This window comes from Quercus suber, unplaced genomic scaffold (assembly GCF_002906115.3).
Source record: "Quercus suber isolate HL8 unplaced genomic scaffold, Cork oak 2.0 scaffold_532, whole genome shotgun sequence".
NCBI lineage: Eukaryota > Viridiplantae > Streptophyta > Magnoliopsida > Fagales > Fagaceae > Quercus > Quercus suber.
In genome coordinates this window covers 12271-39120 of record NW_027069980.1, presented here as the reverse complement: position 1 = coordinate 39120, position 26850 = coordinate 12271, and the positions used below count along the sequence as shown (strand labels likewise).

Below are 26850 nucleotides of genomic sequence, written 5' to 3'. Positions count from 1 at the left end.
ATGTTGCCAAGCACCTAATACGGAAAAACTCGGGGGACACACTGTCAATACCTCCACACTCGCCAGTGCGATGATGAGTACGACTCCGACCACCATAAACAGCAATGCGTGCGTATAAGGGAAGGAAATGGGTGTCCCTAAAAGTGTGCATAGTGGGTGTGAATTATAAAGTGATCAATTTTATTTTGTATTAAATATATATTAGTAATTTAATATCATATGAAGTAAGTGGCCTATCAAGCGTTAGTGGATTCCAGTTTCACAGTAAAAATGATTTCTTTTTAGTTAATAAAAAATCAAAAGTTCAAAACTCATTTACCTCTCCATCACACACTCTCACTCCTCTTCTGATAACCTCATTTGGAGACTCATATTTTTAATCACGAATGCCATTAACGGATTTATCTAAATTCTTATATTCACAACAAACTTGACCCCCCCCCCCCCCCCTTTCTCCCATAGCTGTCCATACCACCAATATTGCAATTACTTCTCTGTTTTTTTATAATCTCATCATAACATAAACATATATATTAATGGAAAATTGAGGTGGCCATGAATATACTAAATTATCTATGGGTTAATGCTAATTAAATGATATAAATCACAAGTGGAATTCACCCTTCTAATTGAACAATAAAAAAAATACACACTGATAATGTCACATCATATTCAACAAGAAAATATATGATTCCCTTAATCACGGGACAAACACCTAAGGCAATTGCATTGAAAACCAAACCCCTTTGACAGGAGAGTTTGCCGAGCATCATGACCCATACTTGCATCAATATAGCAGATCCGGAGCTCTTCCCCTAAAAAATACCAAACAAAGTTTGTAATGCATTGATATTAAAGAGAAGTGTAAGAATTCGCAAAGATAAGTATGCATAAACATAAACTACTTAGCCAAAAAAAAAAAAAAGTATGCCAAAACCGGCTTGCAGAGGTGTAGTAGTTAGTGATGGTTAAAAATCATTGATCTAACATTTTTCCCCCAGTGATTATCCACATTGCAGCAGAGAAAACAGAAAAAAGTAGCTCAAGAAAGTGGTTTTAAGAACTATAAATTATGTTTGGATTGACTTTGTTGAAAATATTCCTTTATTTGTTGTTTCTTTAATTTAGGTACACCCTCCTCTCAAGAAGCTCATACATTTCTTGCCAATAGCATATGATCATATCAACGTTTTGTCTTAACTTAACTGCCTTCTTTCTCCCCATATCTCATAATTTTTTGTTCGAATGGGCTCTAGCATACAAGCAGCTTGACGGAGGGCCTCATCTGACATATGAAAATAGCCTTACTCTGTAACAAAAAGATGCTGGAGTATGAAGGCTATTTATAAATATGACAGGACAAATCTCATTGAATGCAGCTTCACATCTGTCTGTGATTTCTCTTACTTTTTCTCCATATGATAAAACTACTGTGTGGTGCATACGTTATTAGAAACCATCAATCTGTCTAGCAATTTAAAAATGGGAGTGATGGTCTCTCTGTCCAACCAGCTTAGGACTCCTCTTCCACCTTACAACATATTTTCAAGTACCCTACTAGCAAGTACTAAAAAATAAAACCAAAATATGTATATATTATCAGAAAAGAAAGCAACCACGTGGGAAGGGAGGAAGAACCCAAAGCAAATAATAAATAAATCAGAAATTGCAATAAAAAAGACAAACCTTCCTCAACATCACGAAGTGCCTTCAATCTGGCCTCTGCATTCTGTATCCATAATATGTGTGCATTGGGATCTGCAGTGAAATGGCAGCTAATTCAGTTTTTTTTTTTTTTATTCTTTAGGATCAAAGGCATCTTTTGCAGAGGTTTTTAATGGTGAATATGGGCCTAATTACTATCCCATGAAAGTTTCAGCTATTTCATTTGGTTCAGTTTAGCTTTTATACAAATGACCTTATACATTTTCAAGATGCTTGGGTGAAAAAGGAAAAGATCAATATTCGAGACAACTCAATTTCACAAGCATTTGCACCAAAATATAGTGGTTGAAAACAAACCCTTTTATTTGCATGTCAGCTCAATTTGAACATAAACCCAAAATGCATTTCTCAGTGGTAAAATTATACATAATAGAAGCAACCTATGTGCATGATTCCTTATACACTGCAAGCGCTAAGGTAAGTAGAAGAAAATGAGAGCTTACCACAATCATGATTATAGAACGATGGAAGCATATAAACTGCATTTCCAACACCAGCTTCAGCATCTACAGAGGCAGCTGCCAATGCAAGAAGATCTTGATACGATTCCCCAGCCAATTCAACACGAAAAGCATTAATACGAATACGTGCCAGAACACTAGTGTACCATGTCTTGGTTAGAACTTCTGATGTCAAAGAAATGTACTCTTTCAAAAATATATATACATATGTTGGGCACGAAACAAGTGAAACAGAAAACAGGATGGAAACTAAAGAAAAAATTCTGCCATGTGTAGGATACAAGCTATCTGTTCATCTGTGATATTAGCCTTTGTGAAGGAACTCCTTAATAAGCCAAGCTCCTCTACCATCTGGAAAATGTCTATATAGTATTATCACTAAAAAAAAAAAAGGGGAAATGCCAAAACCATTGAATTTATCATAGTTATTTGTCAATGAACTCTCCATTCATTTATCAAACTTATTTACTCATAATTTCATGAATAATAAACTTTCTTAAGTGCACCAGCAACCATGTATAAAGAAGGCAAAAATGCCTTTTATACCCTCCTAGTATCAAGGCCCTATCAATGTAGCCTCTCAACTATCAGAATTTGTAATTTACACTGTCAAGTATGACAATGATTTGTCATCCTTTCAGTAGCTTCTATCATAATCATGCTTTTAACCCACCAAAAAACAATGCCGTCTTAAACAAATATATATATATATATATATATATAAATTTAAAAAAACACGTAATTAATCATAATAGTAATAAAATTCAACGACTGGGAGTTAGCAGCTTCTTACTCCTTTCTTCACTTGATCCAATCTCAAGTTCCTAGGGGTGGTGGAGGTGACAGTCTTTGTAGGAGCCCAACTGGAAGTGGGAAGTTTGACACTCAGTCTTTTTATCATAAGACTCGAAATGTCACTTCTTCTAGTTTCCCTTGGAAGGGCATTTGGAAAGTAAAAGTTCCTAAATGGATGGCATTTTTTATGTGGACAGCAGCCCATGGCCAGATTTTCACTTTGGATAATCTTATGCTTCATGGTCACCCCTTGGCAAATCGTTGTTGTATGTGCTATTGTAACGAGGAAACTGTGGATCATCTTCTTATTTTTTGTTCGTTAGCTCATTCTATGTGGATGCATACGATTCAATTGTTTGGGATTGATTGGGTCATGCCAGTTTCGGTTGTAGACTTACTTTGTTGTTGGCACCATTGGCTTGGGAAATATGATTCCAATATTTGGAATTTGGTACCAGGTTGTTTGATATAGACTATTTGGACTGAACGTAATCAGCGTTCTTTTGAGGATATTGAGAAATCAATGGCTCAATTGTTAGATTTGTGCCAACGAACTCTCTTCGATTGGTCTCAATGTTGGGGTCTTTCAGATTGTTCTACTATTACTGATTTTCTTTTGTCTCTTAGAATAGGTTGTTGATTCCTTTATTTCTTTTTGTCATTGTGGTTCTTTGTTCACTACCGTGAACTCTTTGTATCCTTTTTTCTCTTCTAGTACTAATAATATTACTTTCTTACCTATCAAAAAAAAAAGTAATAAAAAATCACCACCACCACTACATCTTCACCCAATCAACACTGCATGCCAGCCACTGTTAATTCCAATTAACACTGCAAGTCACCATCAGTTTAGAAGCCATAAATCAACCCATCCACACCAGACCCAATCAACACCACCAGCCAAGAATAAACAAAAATACTCAAAAATACCAGCCATTTTTCTATCAAAATTTAAAACTAAAATTATTCAATTCCGTTTGGACTGGCATGCACAACCTTCTCTTTCTTTCTCTCTCTCAAATTCTCCCCCAATCTCTCTTTTTAGTTATTGGTTTGTTTGAAATTTGAGAGAGAGAGAAGGAGAGAAGGTGAGGAAGAAGACTATGAAAGAGTCCTGATAAAATTTTACTTTTGTTTTTGGATATAAAAGAGGTAGCAGAAGAGTTGGAGGAAAAATTCAAAAATAAAAATAAAGCCTTGGAAAATTTTACACACGGTTTTGATATTGTGCTTCTTTACGTGTCAATCTCAAGTAAAAAAAGGAGGTTGTCGTGATCTTTGGGAGGGGGGGAAGGAGGTTTGCAACCATGTGCTATTGGACGGTGCAGATTTGGTACTATGCTCTGATTGTTCTTGATACAAAAAATTAAATAAATAAATCTAATAGTGAGTGGATTAACGGGCTTCAGTATCTAAAGGCTTTGCATCTGGGATTTGAAGCATAAGATTTAAAGCTAGTTTGATTGGAAAATCTAGAGAGTAAGTTTTCTGTTGTGTCTCTTCAGGTATGGTTTCTATTTTGGCAGCACATGGTGGATGGGAAGTGACTTTGGGATGGCGTGGCCGATGGCTGTGAGATGGTGGCATGTTAAAGGTGGAGCAAGCTGAACCGTGAGCAAAATTTTATCTGTGTTTTGATTAATTTAGATTTATTTACTTATATCGTTTTTTAAAAATTCATTATTTTTCAACTAAAACACAACGTTGTTTTGTAATTTAATGGCACAGCAATAACAGCTGTTGACAGAAGGGGCATATTTACATCACCATCATTCTCAAAGGTGTAAGTTGCAAATTTTAATAGTTGATCAACTGTAAGCGGTAGATCCATTTGAAAGTGGTAGGCAACCACTTAAAATCGCCCACATTAGAGTTGTGACAAAAGTTATGACACAAAAGTTGTGGTCACGGAAGAACTGTTACATATAAGTCTTCAGATTGTTTCCAATTGGGGAACTTCAATTAAGTATCATAAATTAGATTTGAGAAAGAAACAGAAGAAGAAGATACCATACCACCTTTTTCTTTTCCTTTTTTATTTTATTGGATAGGTACCAAACCACCTAATTTGAAGATTAAAATAAAGCCACTTTGCTGGATTCCACCCCTTCCCCCTCCTCCCCAAACAAAAAGTTAAAGTGTTCCACCATATTAAATTTTTCTATTTAAAAAAATCCATATATAATGAGCAATTAGAATCCTTCTTCCCTGACCACCTGCCCTTGTAGGTGGGATGGTACCTCCCCATTCACTAAGTGCTTGGGGGGAGCAGAGGAAGGGGTTCAAGCTGCAAGGTCAGTAGCACATTACATTAATGTATATATTTCTATCCATCTCAAAAAATAAATAAATAATAAATCCTTCTTCCCTAAATTTTCATTATACTCCCTTCATTGACTATGACAAAGAACCCGAGAAATTTATTTTCTCACCTCTGAGATCATTAAAGGAGATAAAGTAGCAGGTTGAAGTATGTCAAGACTGTTGGCAGCTGCAAATCCTGATATTACCATACATGCTAACCGTTTCACCAGAAGTGGGTATTTCAAACCTTGTGCTCTATAGAAAGAGATAATGAATAGTAAGTAACCTTTAAAGCAGTATAAAACTGTCTCAAGTGTTTTAAATGTTGATAGGCTACCTATCAAAAAAAAAATGTTGATAGGTAAAACCAATAACAATTTATTGTGTAACATTAATTTAACATCAAATTCTGTGTCCATTAACTTAAACCAATGATATATGTGTGCTGTCTTATGAGCGTATGATATTTTATTATGTCATATTTTCTCTATCATATGGCAGTAACTGCAGTTATGACTAGGGGAAAAAGCTCAAGAAGCCAACGCTTCAGCAGAGAAGAAAATCCTATTCATACTTTCAGTATATACATGACATTGTAATCCTGAAAATGAAAGCAAGACTACAGGTACATCATTAGAGATTATCATGCTGCACTATGATTGTCTACCAAAGATGTAGTTCCAACTTCCAAATATAAAATATAAAATAAAATCCCTATGGTATAGAAGAACAAGAGATCAGGCATGTATTTGTGATACAAAATGACAAAAAATAAATTGATTTTAGTCCATTTCCATACAAGCAAGTGAAAATAAGAGGGATTTTGAGAAAATAGCATACCGGCAATAATCATCATAGGCTGACCAATTTGCTCTCTTCTCAATATCATAGAAAGCCTACAATCCATGAAAATTTAACCATAAGTTCATTTTTATGTGGAGCCAAAAATGATTCACAGCTCAAACCAACTAGTTACATTTTTTGAGCTACTCAGATTATGATTAATTATTGCAGTTTTGAAAATTATATTTTTTTTTGCATATACTAAATCTGAAAACAAAAAAGTAAGCTCATGGACAAAACCCAGAAAATAACTTGTCATAATAACATATTATACAAAGACATGACACCTAGAAAAAGGAAATAATCAATAAGATGACTACTTTTAAATCTAAACACAATCCACATAGCATTATCCTTTGCTCATGCATGTAAATTAAGAAGTAGCCTTAGAATGCTAGTCAAGGTTTTCCTACTCATGCTTAAAAACTTCTGCAGATTTTAACCCTCCTCAGTAGCATATTACAACTATTTATAAGCAGAACGAAATGAATAACTGTGACCAGTACATAGCACATCTCTCATAGGGAAGAGACACACAGACATACAAGCACACAAATATATAAGTTTTACACCCATTAATTGCAGAGCCACTAAGGGGCCACAAGGGGCTATGACCCCCGGGTGCAGGTTTTGAAAATCTTTTTAAACAAACTTATGCTGTTATGCATGTTCAAATAATTTTTACTATTGAGATCTCATGGCCCCAAATTATATTTTTGAGCATTTCTTTTATATTTTTCCAGAGCCCATAATCTTGTTCCAACTCATAATCTTCTTACCAATAAAAAATTAAAGTGACTTGATACTATTGTGACTCAACCAAAAATCAAATAAATCCAATTTTTTCTTTGATACTGCATTTAGGAGACTAAGACAAGATAGGTTTTTTTTTTTTTTTTGTTTACACTTCACTTTTGCAAGTTGTGACCAATAGCAAACCCCACTAAACATCTTTCACTCCACAATACTACTCTTCCATATCATGTTATAGCAAGAATATAAAAGTTTTTTTGCTAATTACTATAATTATTTTCCCCAAAATTTTTAACTCCTTATCACAAATTTTTAATTGATTTATTTTTGTTTAAGGCAAAAGAAATATATTTTTTATTTCTCACTCATGTATAATTTCATTCAGAATAATGTTATTATTTCAATATACTAAGCTAAATTCATGATTTGTTAAATTTTATCTTATTAAATCTAACTAATATTACTGAGAACTAAATTGATTTACTGTTAAATCCATATTATAATTAAGTATGTCCAAATTACGAACTATCAATACAATTTTAAAACAAAAGTTGTTGACAATTTAGAAAGCAAAACACCTTAGGATTTTGCTGCAGAAACTTCAATTCTTAAGGAACATCCTAAGAATCTCCATGTACAAGTTTTTTGTAAATAATTTCTTCATTTATATTTTTTTTTAAATCGCTAAGAACTTTAGTACAAATTTGGTAATTGATTATTTTAGTTTTCTAACATAGTGTTGGCTATAGTTTTAATTAGATATATTTAGCTTTTATATTTTTATTTCCTTTTATACCTACATAGTACCTCCATGATAATTGATCAAAGAATAAACATACGCTACAATAGTCTTATATTTTTGTCTAACCTTTGCACATATTCATTAAGTTTGATAAAACTTTTTGTGATACATCTATTGACTTATAAAACATCTTGAATTATGTTTATAATCTCTAACAAACTACTAAAATCCTTTTAATGACACTCAAAGACAAATTTCTTGCTCTGTCATTGATACTCGTAAATTAAATTGATAGTCTTAGTCACCAATGGCTTGTTAGGGAGATAAAATGTTGGAGAGACTTCAATTGAAAAGTTAATATAAAATACAGGAACATCACATTACCCAAAAGCTTAAGCCCATGGGTTTGGTTCCAGTTATATTATATTAACCACTCGATCTTGTGATCTTTATCCCACGTAAGATTTCACCACATAACTAACTATACCACTCACAAGTGAATAAATTAACACATTAGTTTATAGATAGAATGGACACAGTCTCTAGTTTAGAAGAGTCTATGTGAAGCCCTTATTAGCTCACAAAAGCATATGTTTGAGTCAGAAACGCTTGCTGGCGAAAACTAGTCTTTATACCTTAGATTGTTCCTAACAGGAAAAACATCAAACACGTGGTGGGCATTATAATTACAACATCAAAATACCTTAGATTGCTCTTCGCACTCTTCGTTACAAAACTGCACAGCTTGAGTTTGACTTTGACAGGTAGTTTTGAGGTTTCTGAGACAAAAGTAACAAACGCTGTGGATCTTAGAGAGAGAAGGGTGAGCAACGACGGGCTTAGCTGTGTGGATAAGCTCTCCGGCTCCGATTCTTCGAGTGGCGAACACGCCTCGCCCGGCCGACTCGGTGAGCATGACCCGGATCGGAGGTGGCCCGGGTCGACCCGGATGATTATCCTTGTCAGCTGTGCCAGTGTCGGTGGAGAAAGATGTGAGAATTAGCTTCGTTTGGAAATGCAATAGTGTTTTGGACCGCGAAACCCAACGGCTAGTACGGGCCAAGGCCGAGGTCGACATTTTGTGCGTTTAAGGTTTAACCTCGTCTTATAGTCTCATGTGTGAGTGACTTGTGACTTGTGACTTGTGTGTAAAGGTCAACAATCAACATTGGAGACCTTTTGTTTTTTTTTTTTTTTTTTTGATAGGTGGGTACAAATTAGACAATATAAAGTAGTAACATTCATATTAGGCAGTAACAAACAATGTTTTTTTTTAAGAATAAATAAAATTAATGCAATTCTACATTTATATGTTTGAATTTCTTTTGTTAATTTGATTGGGTTTTTTTTTTTTTTTTGGGAGGATGTTAATTTGATAGTTGGAAGCTAAGGAATTTGAAACTTCTTTTTTTTTTTTTTTTTTTTTTGAGAAAAACAAGAAGGACTTTAAACTTTAAGTGTTTTTATTGGAAAAATCATGAGGTGTCAACCAATTAAATTAAAAAGCTCTGGCAATTATATATATGCTTGAATTTAAAACTTTGCCTAAGATTTACCTATGAACCATAAAGACAATGACTAAAGTCACAAAAAATAAAGGTAAATTATTTTCTTTCTTTCTTTTTTTTGAAAAAAAAAGTAAATTATTTTCTAAACCTTATAGTTTTTGGCATGTTTCATTTAAACCTTATACTTTAAAAATGTTTTATGTCAACCTTATCATTTTTTAAAATGTTTCATTTAACCCTTTTTTCACAATTTCATAAAAATCTCATTAACATCACGTATCATACTGGTTTTTTTTTTAATTATTTAAAACTTTGAGAATTAAGTGAAACATTTTGAAAGTTTAAGGATTAAATGAAACATACCCAAAAATTATATATATATATATATATAGAGAGAGAGAGAGAGAGAGAGAGAGAGAGTTGGGGAGTGGGGGATATCTCTGTTAAAAACACTAAGACATAAAACATACTCAATATTTTAATATTTAAATAAACTTGCCCGAAACTATAAGTTTTAAATAAAATAATTTAAAATTATAAGGTTTAAATGAAACTTATCCAAACTATGAGAGTTAAATGAAAATTACTTGAACCTTACCTAATAAAAATAGTTGGATTATTACGATGTGACATTGACATTACAACCTAATATCATTTAGGAAGAGCTAAAAGGAGATATATTATGGTTTGGTACAATAAGATTATTTTGTTAAGGGTATGTTGAATATGTTACAAAGGTATTTGTTATGCTTTTATATCAATGTATACTTCTTGAATTAGGATGTGAGTTTCAGTCAACTCAACTGGTAAAGTATCTGATGATTGTATAAGAGATCTAAAGTTCAATCCCTGCCTACACCAAAAATTGATTGATGTCTTAGTCTAATTACAAAAGAGCTATCATTAGGAGCGGACATCATATGTTGAAACTCTCTCAAAAAAAAAAAAAATAAATTAGATTTTCTATTCATGCTTCTTCTTCCACAATCCTTTTGTATGTGTGTTCCCTAATAATGTAAAAGAAAAACAGGACTATTTCACTTGGAATAACCAAATATGTAATGAAAATGTTAAAGATATTATAAATTTTACTACAAAATATTCCCAAAACATCTTCTCAAAATAATAAAAATAATAATAATAATAATAATATATATATATATATATATATAGACAAAGTTAATGTGGTGTTGAATGTAATTGGTGGATTTCAATAATATAATAAATGAAGAGTTATATTAAGAATATTACAAATTTCATTATAGACGACTTACAAACTAAGGCGTTTTTAGTCACAAAAAAGTAATTTAAACATTTATTTATTGTGTTGTTAAAATGGGCACCAATTATATACTTATTAATCATAAACAAGAACAATCTGCATATCCTTCAGATCAATCATTCTCTTTCAAAAGTACACAGAGCTTTGGTTTTTCATGATGAACAATATTTGAGATGATGCTTTCCAATATTGTTCAGCATCTTCATGAATGTTGCAGTTGATAATATTTTAGTAAATAGATATACCAAACTGTCGCTTGATCATATTAGCATGACATCAATATCACCACTCTTTTAGAAATCATTTGTATAAATAACTTCAAAGAAACATGCTTAGTTTCATCATGATTGATATAACCGTTTTCTAATCTGTAAGACATAAGCAATATTATCTTCATATATTATTTTCAAGATATCTTTGATTGAGGATAATCCAAAATTTTCTCAATTATTTTGAAATACCGATTTTACCAAATGCACTACTAACTCACTTCATGAACTGCAAGAATCTCTAAGTGATTTTTAAAAAGTAGCAAATAATATATACTTGGCTAGTTTCCACAAAACAATAGTGCTACCTCAAGTTAATATATATTTCATGCAATGTTGTATCTTGCTACTTGCTAGTACGTTGACCAAAAGGCCATGTCAAATCATGTGTAATTTACAAGAAAGATTATAGCACCAATTGCACTAAGATATGATATTTCAGGACCAAAAATTTCTTCATTGTCTTCTTGAGGGTGAAGCTCTCTCTCTCTCTCTCTCCAAAAAATCATTGGATGCTAATAGTTATTAAAACAATGAAAATCATTTTCAGTTTCACGAAACTTTGGGTAGTTGAGTTTTAATCAAAACATTTTTTATTTCTTAGATTTTTATTAATAGAGATTAAATTAAAGTAAATTATATTAATATTTCTTTTACGTACTTGCATCACATGGAAAAAACATATCATATAACGTGTAAATAATGAAAACATGTTATGTACAACCCACCTTGTATTATTATAAAAAAAAAATGTCCCATCAAAGCAATGCATGGAGTAACTCCTGAAATAAGATCAACTCATCAAGTTCCCATTGAAATAGGATCCGCACAAAGAAAAGCACTTGTCATTCCTTGGTTATTAGGGGCATCCCGAAAACGCCCACCCATCCCCCATCCCCCCCGCCCCTCCCTCCCCCAAAAAAAATGCGTAGATCCAATCAGAATAAAAAATGAGATTGTTATTTCAGCACAATCAAACTATTAATATAGCAAAAATATTTCTAATCGATTTTGAACATTAAAAATATAATGAACATTTTAGATGCAAATACATTGACTCTTAAAGTAAAAATATAGATTAAGATAGGAATAAATTAATTAAAAATTTAGAACTCCGTTCTAATTGCCTTTTATTATCAAACAAAAAAAGTAATTAGTCGATTTTTTTTGTAGATGAAATTTAAACTCAAGTTTCTTATTCAATGCAAAGAGACTTACAAACTATGCCAATTAATAAAAGGTTGTCTACTTAACACAATTACAATGTATATGACACACACACACACACACAAAACAACAACAACAACATCAAACTTAGTATGATATAATTTTATTATATAGTATAATAATATAATATATAAGACATGACAGAGCATGGCAACCAGCACTTGTTCTAACTTTATATGAACCTCATGTTTTAATTCAAAACCCCGTGAGTTCTATTAGTGTAACTGGTAAAGTCTCTTATAATCAAATAAGAGATTTGGTTTAAGTCATTCCTACACCATAAATCAATTAATATCTCAACTTAATGAAACTATCATAAAGTAAACGTCATATGCTAAAATTCTTTTGTATTTATCCCCAAAAATATAATGATCAAAACCCCATCCCCACCACAAACTGAGTAGGATAAATTATCGTCATTAAGTCAAAATATTAGTTAATTTTTGGTGTAAACAATATTCGAACCCACATAGTTTCCACCATTAATCAACATATAGGCTATAGTATTTTTTTTTTCTTTTTTTTTTATTTATAATCACATTAATCACATTGAGGCAGGCGAAAGGTTGAAGATGTGTTGAGATTTAAGCATAGCACAAATATAAAAGAGTTGTTTCCTTTCTTTTTCTTTCAAAAAATTATCTTACATAGGTAAGGCAAGAATCTAATAATTCAATGAAATTGCATGCTCTTTTTCATAAATAAATAAATAAATAAATAAAAATCACCATTCAAATTCTCCATTCACTATCAAATTTCTTCTTCTTTTTTTCTTTTTTTTTTTTCTTTTAACAGTTACATTGGCGATACTACAAAATCAAATATTTAGAAACAATTCTAAGTAAATAGGTCACATATATGTATCGTATACAAAACATTACCCAGTAACAATCAATACCTCAAGGATAAATTGCATTGACAAAACATATGTACACAAAAATTATATAAAGGGTCACCTATTGTGGTCAAAGTCAACAAAATAGATGAAGTTCTTCAAGAAGTAATTAGCACCAACTATCAAAACCAAGATCATCAGTCTAAAGGTGATCCCCAAACAAGATCCTCTTCGGGAAAATCCTTTTGTACATCTGTAGGAGGAATGAAGCAATCGATGGAGAGACCAGGGACGTTGAATGCAAGATCATCAATGGTCCATGTCTCCTCCATCCGTGTGATCGCGGGGCCTGGCGGCTTCAAATTATCACCGAATCGTGTGATGATCACGCTTGATTGGCCAGCATGGCTTACCATCACGCCCTCCACCGTCCGATAGTCGTCGATTTTTGTTGACATTGTGGTTTCCCAGTATGTGGGGTGCGTACCAGGGGATTGAATCCTGGTTAAGTAAGAGTCCTCTAAGTGAACAAGTAGTCCACTTCTTTGGCTGAAGTAGCCAAATACAACATGCTTGATCATCTCTGCTGTGCTATCACTACGTTCAGCCAGGTCCGTTTGATCAGCAGACAATTTCAACACGAAACAATCAATGCCTGAGATTCGCTTCTCTCCCATGTACTGGGCTAGGGAAAATACAGCTGATATAGCCATAGGATCTAGTCCCTACATATGTATTTATAAAGATTCCCTTAATCAATCACATGGCCCCCATAATCTTATCCCAGACCAAATGTACGAAAAAATAAATACACAGTACTAATCATTAATAGTAGAAACTAGAAAATTAATGGGGATTTGACCAATTTTCTCTTCATATTGAATAAGGGAAAATTATTCTACCTACACAAAAAATAAACTAATTTAAAGTAATTGATATATTAAAAAGTTGATGATAACTATTAATGCAAAAAAGTTTCTAAAATAAATTATACAAAAACATTGATGATAATTATGGCGAAAGGACGTTCCAGACACAAATTATTTCAAGTCATTATTGCCCAAAAAATGGGTTTATAATGATTCAAACATGTGTTTGGGAAACAAGACCATGTTTTGGCCGGTAGGGTGGTATCTTAATCGATTTTTCTTGAATAGGGACCACAGGGAACCTATATTTTTTTGATTTAGTGAAACTGAAATAACATCATTATTAATTTATTATATCATTATTAATCAGTATTTTATTATTATCAAAGGAGGAAAAACCTTTATCCTCAACAACTCAGTATTTTATTCGGCGAAAAAAAAAAATTATTCACAGTATTTTAAATCTGCCCTACATCCTTGACACAATCATATTAGGGAGAATAAGGTCTATGCACGAACCATTTAATATCATGCCCCACCTTATGGCCAAAATAAAAACATTTAGGCCTTGTTTGGATTTCCCTGTACTAAGTTAACAAATCTCAATTTTGTTAACTCATAACCCAAAATCGGTGGAGCCCACAAATAGCATGCTTGTTTGGATGAATTTTCAAACCATTAACTCAATGATGATATTTCATAATTTTGAATGATGGGTGAGCAATTTTGAAAACACGGTGAAACTATTTTCAAGTTAAGAGTTTTAAGTTATCAGTGGCATTTTTATAAATTTCCAGCAAACACGAGTCTCACAGTAGTGTCTCGTCCCATCACTGCAAGCTTTTGTAAGCAACGGATATTTTTCCTCATTACTTTCCCAACCACCAGAGGAGTTGTGAAGAGAATGGACAGAGAAGCTAATGAGATTTTGTGGAAAGGGCTTGAAGAGGAGAGAGGTATTACACGCGGGTAGTCTGTTGCCGTTATAGTGCTTGTACAATGCAATCAATGCTATGTAAGACCCAGTGAGTGACAAAAATGTGGGTTTTTGAATTTCATATAGTTGCGAAAATCTTCAGTCAAACGAGCGTGAGAGTGAGTTATGAGTTTTATTGAGTTAGAGTTATGAGATATTGGGATATGAGTTTGAGTGAGGAAATTTGAGTTATGAGTGTTAGGATATGAGTGAGTGACAAACCAAAACAATTAATTTCCCTTCAAAAGTTTCAGCATTTCCACAATAATATTTTTGATAATAGATTGAGATCAGCTGTACCTGATTACAGTAGCTTTCAATGACTTAGATTAATTTTTTTTTTAAACAACTTTTAATCTTAACCATTAGAAAAATTAAAAAATGAAAGCTAAAAAGTGAGAGTAGTAAAAAAAAAAAAAAAAAAAAAGTTGTGAATAGATGATTTTTGTTGACATTGTGGTTTCCCAGTATGTGGGGTGCGTACCAGGGGATTGAATCCTGGTTAAGTAAGAGTCCTCTAAGTGAACAAGTAGTCCACTTCTTTGGCTGAAGTAGCCAAATACAACATGCTTGATCATCTCTGCTGTGCTATCACTACGTTCAGCCAGGTCCGTTTGATCAGCAGACAATTTCAACACGAAACAATCAATGCCTGAGATTCGCTTCTCTCCCATGTACTGGGCTAGGGAAAATACAGCTGATATAGCCATAGGATCTAGTCCCTACATATGTATTTATAAAGTTTCCCTTAATCAATCACATGGCCCCCATAATCTTATCCCAGACCAAATGTACGAAAAAATAAATACACAGTACTAATCATTAATAGTAGAAACTAGAAAATTAATGGGGATTTGACCAATTTTCTCTTCATATTGAATAAGGGAAAATTATTCTACCTACACAAAAAATAAACTACGTAATTTAAAGTAATTGATATATTAAAAAGTTGATGATAACTATTAATGCAAAAAAGTTTCTAAAATAAATTATACAAAAACATTGATGATAATTATGGCGAAAGGACGTTCCAGACACAAATTATTTCAAGTCATTATTGCCCAAAAAATGGGTTTATAATGATTCAAACATGTGTTTGGGAAACAAGACCATGTTTTGGCCGGTAGGGTGGTATCTTAATCGATTTTTCTTGAATAGGGACCACTGGGAACCTATATTTTTTTGATTTAGTGAAACTGAAATAACATCATTATTAATTTATTATATCATTATTAATCAGTATTTTATTATTATCAAAGGAGGAAAAACCTCTATCCTCAACAACTCAGTATTTTATTCGGCGAAAAAAAAAAAACTATTCACAGTACTTTAAATCTGCCCTACATCCTTGACACAATCATATTAGGGAGAATAAGGTCTATGCACGAACCATTTAATATCATGCCCCACCTTATGGCCAAAATAAAAACATTTAGGCCTTGTTTGGATTTCCCTGTACTAAGTTAACAAATCTCAATTTTGTTAACTCATAACCCAAAATCGGTGGAGCCCACGGGTAGCATGCTTGTTTGGATGAATTTTCAAACCATTAACTCAATGATGATATTTCATAATTTTGAGTGATGGGTGAGCAATTTTGAAAACACGGTGAAGCTATTTTCAAGTTAAGAGTTTTAAGTTATCAGTGGCATTTTTATAAATTTCCAGCAAACACGAGTCTCACAGTAGTGTCTCGTCCCATCACTGCAAGCTTTTGTAAGCAACGGATATTTTTCCTCATTACTTTCCCAACCACCAGAGGAGTTGTGAAGAGAATGGACAGAGAAACTAATGAGATTTTGTGGGAAGGGCTTGAAGAGGAGAGAGGAATTACACACGGGTAGTCTGTTGCCGTTATAGTGCTTGTACAATGCAATCAATGCTATGTGAGACCCAGTGAGTGACAAAAATGTGGGTTTTTGAATTTCATATAGTTGCGAAAATCTTCAGTCAAGCGAGTATGAGAGTGAGTTATGAGTTTTATTGACTTAGAGTTATGAGATATTGGGATATGAGTTTGAGTGAGGAGATTTGAGTTATGAGTGTTAAGACATGAGTGAGTGACAAACCAAACAATTAATTTCCCTTCAAAAGTTTCAGCATTTCCACAATAATATTTTTGATAACAGATTGAGATCAGGTGTACCTGATACAGTAGCTTTCAAAGACTTAGATTAAATTTTTTTTTTTAAACAACTTTTAATCTTAACCATTAGAAAAATTAAAAAATGAAAGCTAAAAAGTGAGAGTAGTAAAAAAAAAAAAAACAGTTGTGAATGGAGTAATTGCACCGTGTATAATATCCTAGATATTGCACCTATCGCACCCAATCATAATCCATATTCAAATTAAATCTATAACATCCTTTATATGATAATGACTCTAATCATAACCTCAAAACACCCACGAACTTAGGATTTAAACTTAGATTTATAATTCGATAACAAGAAATTTTGCCCCATAATCCAAGATATTTCCTCAATTTTTTTTTTTAATTTTATTTCCTCGATATTAAAATGAAATGATCACCACATATCCATCCTTATCGTGACTACAAAAGTATAAGGCCCGTTTGATAAAAGACTTGTAGTAATGTTATTTGTATTTTTTGAAAATATTTACGAGTGAAAAAATATATAAAAATATGTGTAATATTGTTTAATCACTAAAAACTGTTGTTTAAACAATAATAACAAACGAAGCCTAAGTATCTGTGGAGAATGAGATGGAGCAAGAGTTGAGATTCAAATATTTAAGAAAGTGCTTCAAACACATAGATTTAGATTAGACTGGTGCAGATCTCTATCTCAAAAAATGAAATGATTTTGGGTATCATGCTATGGTTATCAACACGTCATGAAATAGGTGGCCACCAATGGCAATTATTTAAGTAGAAGACTACTGGGGAAAACTTGGGACCATATACGAGGAAGGACATACGAAACTTGGGACCAAAATAGAAATTTAAAACACAAGCAACACCCAATTTCGGTCATAGGTTCCTTAGGACAGAATTTTCCAGCTTTACATTTCTTGCAAAAACAACCTTCCTCTTCTTCAATTTTTAGTAAAAAAAATGTGAGTATTATCTAAGCCATAACCATTATAAGTATAACTAAAAATAGTAAATTCCTTACTACATACTTACCTGAAAAGCACGTCGGAGAGGACGAACACCACCTTTGGCAGCATGAGCACCAAGCCATGGTGTATGGCGCCAAGCCACACTACCATCACTACCTGCTACAACCTTGTGCGAACCCACAACTAGCTCAATTAACCAGTTATTAGGGACCATCTGCCACATTACAAAGCACCCTTTTTGTGAAACTCCGGTTCCTCCAGCAGCTGAGCCAGCAGAGCCTAGATCATCCACCATGGCCATTGTCACTTTTCCGGTCGCAAAAATGTTCTTCACTGTCCCCTCTAGCTTCCGGCAGCCCGTCGCCGCCGCGAAGTGCTGTATGATATATTGAGCTGAGGAGGAGACCTGTTATAGAACAAAAGCCCATCTCAATGAACATTAAAGTTTTGGTTTTTCTTTTCTTTTGCTTTTGTAAAGTGTGCAATGCAACTTGGATAGTGCATGTGAACTGAGAAAGAATATTAGAGCCACACTGCCACAGACAGTTGGGGTTAGACCTTTTAACGATTCCAATTTTAGTGGGAGTCCCAACTCCCAACTCACTAGTGGCATATTAGTGGAAAAGAAACATGCTCAGCAACTTAGGATACTTAGTTATTAAAAAAAAAAAAAACAAAATAAAAATTCTCTGCTTAGAATGTAAAAGAATATACACCAGAAGTAGCAAATGGCATTAACACCGTCATATCTAGTGCTTTACCTCATTGAGAAGTGAGTAAGAACAAGGAAAATGAATCTGAAAAAGGATTTACCTCATTAAGGGGTTGTTTGGGGTGAAGTGGAACAGGAAAGAGAGGACAACCCAGAACGCTTAAGAGGATCTTGAGGTCAGATTTCTTGTTGAAGACAAGGGAGAAGTGGGTCTTGATCCAATTCCGCCATGTCTGACCTCTGCCTTTCTTTGAGCTGTTTGTGTTATCGTCTTCTGCGTTGATGGGTTCCTCTGATAGCGGTGCAAGCCGACCCATGTCTCTCAAAGATTTTAGCTATTAATTTGGAAGAGACAGAGAGAGAGAGAGAGATGAAATTGAAATTGCTGAGAGAAAGAGAGAGAGCTGGAAAGTGAGTGGAAGACAGGAGAGAGCCTGGAGTTTGTACCGGGCGAAAAAAGAAGAGAAAAATAAATGTCTGTTGAAATGTCGTCCATTTGTGCACATGCAGCTTGGGCGCGTGCAACGCATTTTGACCCCACGAATATTTTCTTACTTTCTCCATCACAATGAACGATTAGTTGAAAAAAGAATGAGTTATTAGTTGATTCTATTGGCCAACTCTGCAGGCCAGTTTGCGTAGATGAGCTAACTTTGTTTGAGAAATATTATAGACAAAAAATATTTGGTAAAAAAGATGGTGTCGTCTATACCATATATAAATTTTACTTTAATCTAATTTAAAGGCATATAGATATATATATATATATATGTAAAATTCTCTTTTAAATACTTAAATTTTGGTCCTTGTCCCCTTACTCTATAAGAATTTTATACTTGTAGAGTAACATTGTAGAATAGTTATTACGTCAAAAGAATGTTACAAATTATTAATAGTACATAAAAATATAATAATATTAATAACAAACAATAGATCCAGATGAAAATCAAAAAAAACTTATTAAATCTATGAAAAAATATGGTGAAATTTTGTATGTTTTGTAACATTGTTTATTTCGTTTAGACGAGAATGTGAAAATGATTCAAAATTAGTGTACTTGGATGGTGACATATATACATTAATTAAATAGCGTTTGCTTTGTACTAAATCTCATTACCTCATTCTCAAAAAAAAAAAATCTCATTACCAAACTTTAAAAGGACAATGACAATTAAAATCAAATTAAAAATTAAAAAAATTAATTAAAAAAAAAAAGGTGAGATATAAAAGGAATCCAAATATGATGAGGCAGTAGGCTACCTTTTACAACTTTCGGAAGCTCAGTGTGGGGAGGCATGAGGTGGTCAGTAACTCAGTGGTCACGTTGATTCTAGATATCGATCTTCGTTTTCTTTTACTTTATTTTTATTTTTACTTTTTGCTACTCCTATTAAAGAAAAAAAAGTTGAACTTTACGAGGTCTTTTGCAAATCACTACTTTATTACTAAATCCATTAACTAAAGCCTAAAGGTAGCATAATAATAATGGTGGGAAGTTAGCGAAGTTACTAGGTTAACAGTCTTTTGCCAGTAGTCCGGAAAGCTAATCTATACTTTAGTTGGAAATGGTCAGTCAGATGCACTCTACCCCTACACTAGTTACCCCGACTTTTGTTAACATGACATCAAATCATCCATGTGCATCACTTTTTGTCTAGATAAAAAATAAAATAAATAAAGAAGCTCATAGGGAAATAGCTAGGTCAAATGTGTGCAACCAAATGGAGTATTAATGTTAAAAATTATTTATTTATCTTTATTTTAAATACGAATCAAACTCAAACTCTAATACCATGTTAAATATAATAAACATATTAATAACGCAGTATATTATGCAATATTATGTGACTGTAGGACGATCTAAGTTGGAGGAATCTAAAGCGATATATGGGATTGTTTGTGGTACCTTTGGCAACGAGTGTCGGCACGTGCCTAGACAAGAAGCTAGCGGATTTCTTGGTTTTGCTCGCAGGCCTATATTGTTGGTTTATTCATGCAAAGGCTCATTTTGCACAAATCTTAAAGGGGAGGCACAAATTGCTTAGGCTATGATTTGAGACATAGCAGCAAGACAATGACGGTGATCTGTGGGAGCTGTGTGATGCCGTGAGTTCAAATCTGGAGACAAACAAGGGCGCTGTGGATCTATCTTGTGCACGTGGGAAACTTGTTTGCTGTGTTAGAAATAGTTGTTTGATGCCAAGAATAAAGTTTGGTTCTAATACCATGTTAAATATATTAGACATATTAGCCCAATAAAGTTAATAAACTTGAGTTTAATTGACTTGTATATTAGACATAGTAGCCCAACAAAGTGTTAACATGGTTTATTTTATTTTTAAATAAGCTCAAACTTGTTCACAAATTACTTGATTAACTAATTCTTTTATTAAATATAATAAAAACTACAACTAAAAATTTGTATTCAATCACAAATATGTGTGTGTGCAACGAATAAATAAATAAATTGTAGTTGAAATTATAATATATATTTGAATTATTTAGATAGAATAATTTTTGTGCATAAACTAATAAAAAGCTTAAAAATTATATATAATTTTTATTACAAAATGAAAATTTTATATTATTAATAAATTATCAAAACTGATTTGATCTATGAGAAGCTTATTTACTAACTTACACAATCTAATATCAAGTTTACATAAGTATATATGTATATATGTATACATATAAATATGTAATATTATATAAAATTAAATTGAGCCTCATACTCATGTCATTGTTTCCAAATGCACTATTATATATTTATATATGAGTTTAGCTTGTTTGTTGAATAAATGAACACAATTTTTTTTTCCAACCTAAGTCTAAGTTGTTTATAAACGGTTTGGTTTATTTAAATCCATGTAATAGAATCTATTTTTTTAAGATTAAATGGGTTAAAAAATTAAGAGTGTATAGGAATTAAGTAATATTAGGGACACAACATTTTTTCAATTATTTTCACAACTTATTAATTAAGTTGACAAATTATAATAATTTGAGTAATATTACTTTTATATAAATTCGAAAAAATCACATCATCATCGGTTGTGAAAAAAATTTATTAACTTTTTGTGTTTCTAGGCTCATTGTTATATATTTACATTCGTTTTTTATTCCCGATAATCTATAATCTTGCAAATTCGAACTATTATACATGTTTAATTTTATGGACAGTTAATTTGTGTGGAGTTCACATTAATCATAAACCTATCAATACAAAATATAATTGTGAAGACTAACTATAATCTTAAAAGAACCAAATCAAATCCAAAGCTGTATTAAACATTATCGAATATTCTCTACTCTTTTTCCCCCTAGCAAAACTCATTTTTTACTAGCAAGAAGAATATAAAAAAACATAGGGACCCAACGTGTACCGTGTACGGACGGCTACAATAATTTTTATTTACAAAAGACCTAAAACTTATAAATTCTAATAAAAAGCTCAAAAATTATATATAATGTTTATTACAAAATGGAAATTTTATATTATTAATAAATTATCAATGCTGATTTGATCTATGAGGAGCTTAATTACTAACTTACACAATCTAATATCAAGTTTACATAAGTATATTTGTATATATGTATACATATAAACATATAATATTATATACAATTAAATTGAGCCTCATACTCATGTCATTGTTTACAAATGCACTATTATATATTTATATATGAGCTTTGCTCGTTTGTTGAATAAATGAACACAAAAAAGTTTTTTTTTTTTTTTCCAACCTAAGTTTAAATTGTTTATAAACGGTTTGGTTTATTTAAATCCGTGTAATAGAATCTTTTCTTTTTTTTTAAAGATTAAATAGGTTAAAAAATTAAGAGAGTATAAGAATTAAGTAGTATTAGGGACACAATATTTTTTACAATTTTTTTAACAACTTATTAATTAAGTTGACAAATTATAATAATTGGAGTAATATTATTTTTATATAAATACGTCATTGTCTGAAAAAATCACGTTCATCATCAGCTGTGAAAAAAATTTATAAACTTTTTTGTGTTCCTAGTCTCATTGTTATATATTTACATTCGTTTTCTACTCCCAATTATCTATAATCTTGCAAATTCGAACTATTATATATGTTTAATTTTTACGTATAATTAATTTGTGTCGAGTTCACATTAATCATAAACCTATCAATACAAAATATAATTGTGAAGCCTAAATATAATCTTAAAAGAACCAAATCAAATCCAAAGTTGTATTAAACATTATCGAATATTCTCTATTCTTTTTTTCCCTAGCAAAACTCATTTCTTACTAGCAAGAAGAACATAAAAAAACATAGGGACCCAAAGTGTGCCGTGTACGGACGGGTACAATAATTTTTATTTACGAAGGACCTAAAACTTATAAATTCTAATATTCTTTTATACATATAGATGGCCATGGCGCGTGGGACATTCTAGTGTTTAGAGTTTAGACTCTTTACCACTCTATACATCTGGTTGGAAAACAAAGGAAGAGCTTTTAAGGGAGGCAAAAGAAGGTGAGGCGTTCACATCCTGGACTACTTAGCAATTATGGCTTTTTTGGTGGTTTGGTAATTGGTAGTACAAATTTGAAATTTGGAAACCCTTTTGGTTTAGTGCTTCTGGTGTGGTTAGAAAAATTTTCTGACAGAGATATGAATGTCCCTTTTGATTTTTGATACAATGTTTAAGATCGTACACACACAAATGCGATAGTTGAATCTCTGGTGGAGTAACTACAACATAATCAATATTCTGAGATTTGCACATGTGGCATGGTTTGATTGGGTATGAAGACTACTCCTATTAAATTTGTCCAACATAAAGAGAGTGATCTTATTACAGTATTAATCAAGGCTTGTAATCGTACAGGTACAGCACTTTAAAGTCAGAAGTTACATTTAAATAGTTAGCTTTACCATCTTGCTAATAAGCTCTTCTAGACTCTAGTATAAAGTGCAGAGTTCCAATCTAGTATAAAGAGCAAAACTCTGTTAGAAGCTAGCATTTCTTGAAGAACTCTTCAAGAAATGCTATTGTCTAACAGAGTTTTAAAAAATTAGCCACCCATTGTGTTTTAAAAAAATTCTGTTGACTAATTTATTAAATAAGTAGCCACCCACTGTGTTAAAAAAAAATAGTCTTAAACCAATAAGGCTGACCCAGTGAAGTTGATGTGCACTGCAATGCATAACCCACCAACAGTTTCAAGACTTAGCAATTATTCAATGGATCTATGCTTTCTTTTTATGCACTTCAAAGGGGAAAAAAAAAAGACGGAGGACAATATCTTTTCTTTTTATATACATTGATATAAAGTTGAGAGCAAAAAGATTAAAATCTTAAGTGTCTTTGCTAAAAATACTAAAAAGTGTCAATCAAGTACATGATTTCAAGAAATTATTTGAATTATATTAAGACTTCGTCATAAAATTCCATCTACCTACTAACTGATAATATTTTTTCATGTAAGATTTTTAAAATTCAAGGAATGCATAATATCACATGGAATACATCCTTAATATAAATACCAATTTTCCCGAAGAATAAGAAGAGAGACCAAGCATTGAACCCACCACTAAAGAGAAACTAAACATTGAAGGGAAATGGCAAGCAACAAAAGTCCATGTTCCTACATGTTCTCACAATTATTGTCATTTTTCATATCCATCTCAACCTTTCACATGGCCTTAGCAACCAAATCTTCTAGCCACATCTATATCGAAAGAGCTTGTAATTCAAGCACGTTCCTAAGTGCTTAGAACTCAGAAGTTTTGGATGGACCACCTTAATGAGTATGCTCACAATGGCTTCAGTCCCATCCATAATTAAGATCTGTCTTCTTGGTTTCCTATAAATAATTGCTCATAACTTCCCGTGCAAAAACTATAAAATAGAGGGTAGTATGATCAATGGGTAGAGAGCATGTGAAAAGTAGAAGAAAAACACTTTACCCCTCTCTTTGTTTCTACTTTCTACTACATGTAGAAGGGTTCTTAGCCGTGTGGTGTGGATCATTCGTATTGCTCTAAGTAACAAGTGCAGCCGAAGTGAAAACATAAAAGTGTTGTTGGTAATGTCAAACAATTTGTTGAATTGATCCTAAGTTACATACTAGTTTTCTTTCATTTCTATTATTATAGCGGTTTCTTGACAAAATTTCTTTAACAGTTGCGTCAAATCACCGTCTGTTGGTGATTGATATAGGTGACAATGACTGTGTCTGTGTGGTTGTTGTAGAACTTCGAAGTGTTACCATCGTGTGGGTGTTGTAGAAGTTCGAAGTGTCACCGTCATTGTGGGATCCGGATTCCTTACGATACTCATATACAATTACTTTCACTACCCTCATGAAAAAAAAGTTACCCTACCTAATTTTACATCAATTATTTTATCAATCTTATTTAGCATATTAAGACTAGTTGTTTGTCATTTTCATATTGACCAATTACTTTTTTTTTCCACCACTCATATTCAACCATGTCAGATAGTTATGAAAATCATTGTAAAATTGATTATGATCATGCAATTTTTTCGCTAAATTTTTTATTGAACGGTTGATTGACAATTATTTTTCTTAACTCTCAATCTCAACCATCAAGAGCAATTGCACATGGTGCAGTAACTAATTTAGTCTTAGGGTCTGTTTGGGATCCACTTATTTTGCTGAAACTGAAAACTTTTTGCTGAAAGTAATATATATAAAGGTAAAAGTTAGCTGAAATAATGCAGTGGAACTCATGAATAGTACCAAAAAGAGCAGTATGGCCCATGAATAGAAGCAAAAATAAGTTAAATAGTAAAATAAGTTGGCTTTTTAATTTGGAGCCAAACATAAGGTTAGTAAGAAATATTACATTCCTGATAAAGGAATATTACATTACTAATTTAGTCTTACTAAGCCTTTCAAGGGGCCAAAAACCCTAAGATAAATCCCCTCATTCCCATGGTCTTAGTAGTGGGAATAGTCCCTCCCTTTGCCACCTTTATTTTCACCTCACCATACCACCTCTATCTTTCACCCTAAATCTAAAAAAATCCACCAGAAATGCAAGAGACAAAACCCAACCAACCTAAAAGGAAAACCTAAAACCCCTCCCATGTATAATTTGAAACTCACTTGGAAAAGATCTCTCATTTTCCCAATTTTCTCAAACACAAGACAACAACTATTTCACCCCCCAAACATAACCAAACCTAGAAAAATCACCTACCTGAAACCCTATATAGTAGTCATTTCCCTTCAAAGCTCCAAAACAAGAAAACCATAAAAGAAAGCCTTTGCCTAGCTCAAAAACATAAAAAGAATGGAAACCCATCCCTGGACATATGCATGGGATTATTCCCAAATATAAGCAAATTCTCAAATCTAGCTCTCGTTTGAAGACCTAATTCTATTAATTAAAAATAATATCAATTAGATATTGATGATCAATCACAAATCAAATTCCGATGATTGGTAGCAACTCCATTTTTTAAAAAGAAATCCCCCAACGCGTACTAGCGCATGTTTGGGTCACATTTGAGCACATGTGCTTTTAAAAGGGGAAGTTCCTAACAGTAACTACCAAACGATGCCGTTTTAGAGTTATATTTAATTCTAACTCTATACAGTGTCGTTTGGTTTAGTAAAGTGATTGTTATGTTTGTGACACAAATGACAGCATTTTGAATTAAAGCTATGACACCAATTGGCAACATCAGCAGCCCAGTCTTCTTCCTTTCCTCTGTTCTTCTTTCCCTTCTCCAAACTTCCAAATATTTCCAAGCTTTGATATTTTCTTTATAAAGATATTTTAGCAAATTATGCGCTACAAATTTAGAGTTAGTTAGAGTAACAGGTTATAGTTTGTTAGAAGGAATCCAATGTGTATAGCTAAGATTATAGAGCTATGTAGCTCTCTTGTATTCATTTAGTGGTAAAGTGCTTCAGATGATATTTCTCTCCAATATAGAGATTTATACTTTCCTCTCTACTACTTTTGTGTGTGTCCTCCATTGAAGAACCTTGTTTTCTTTCAATTTTCACCTTCTACGTTTCCATGCTTAATGGGATCGATCACAAAAGCAAACCTCTCGCTCTCTTTCAAAGGGCAAGGTCCGACATTGACATATTGTATTAACAATAATTAGTTATAATAACTTATAGTTTTTTTGTTGCAATAGATGCCATAATACCTTACTGCATTAAAAAAATTTGGTGCAATAATTTAAAACAAAGAAATCATAGTAATAATTAAATACCAAATATTTTTGCAATCTATTCCAACAAAAATCTTGAAGTGTTAATCAATTGCAGCGAAGATATCATTGCAATAACTTAATAGCAATATTGTGCAATACAATGACAAACATGAAAGCAATAAAAAAAATTACAACAAAAATATCGTTATTGTGGCGGGAAAAGTCGTAGACTCATTTCAAAGTTGGGCCGAAGAGATGAGGAAGCCCATTCTAGAGATTATGCTCGG

At 32.5% G+C, this 26850-nt stretch overlaps 2 protein-coding genes across 2 annotated transcripts; both read right to left on the bottom strand.

The window, feature by feature from the left end:
- Positions 1-562: 562 nt before the first annotated feature.
- LOC111994472 (histone-lysine N-methyltransferase ATXR4) lies at positions 563-8744 on the bottom strand. The gene is made up of 7 exons (XM_065763915.1): positions 8327-8744; positions 6126-6181; positions 5414-5540; positions 2468-2537; positions 2169-2348; positions 1687-1758; positions 563-815 (listed from the first exon to the last, which is right to left on the bottom strand). The coding sequence occupies exons 1-7, from the start codon at positions 8699-8701 to the stop codon at positions 697-699; spliced, it is 999 nt and encodes a 332-aa protein (XP_065619987.1). The 5' UTR covers positions 8702-8744; the 3' UTR covers positions 563-696.
- A 3987-nt stretch (positions 8745-12731) lies between these two features.
- Positions 12732-18864, bottom strand: LOC111994476 (uncharacterized). Its single transcript, XM_024026362.2, has 3 exons — positions 18487-18864; positions 17738-18079; positions 12732-13469 (listed from the first exon to the last, which is right to left on the bottom strand). Exons 1-3 carry the CDS (start codon positions 18700-18702, stop codon positions 12942-12944), a joined length of 1086 nt encoding a protein of 361 aa, XP_023882130.1. The 5' UTR covers positions 18703-18864; the 3' UTR covers positions 12732-12941.
- Positions 18865-26850: the final 7986 nt, after the last annotated feature.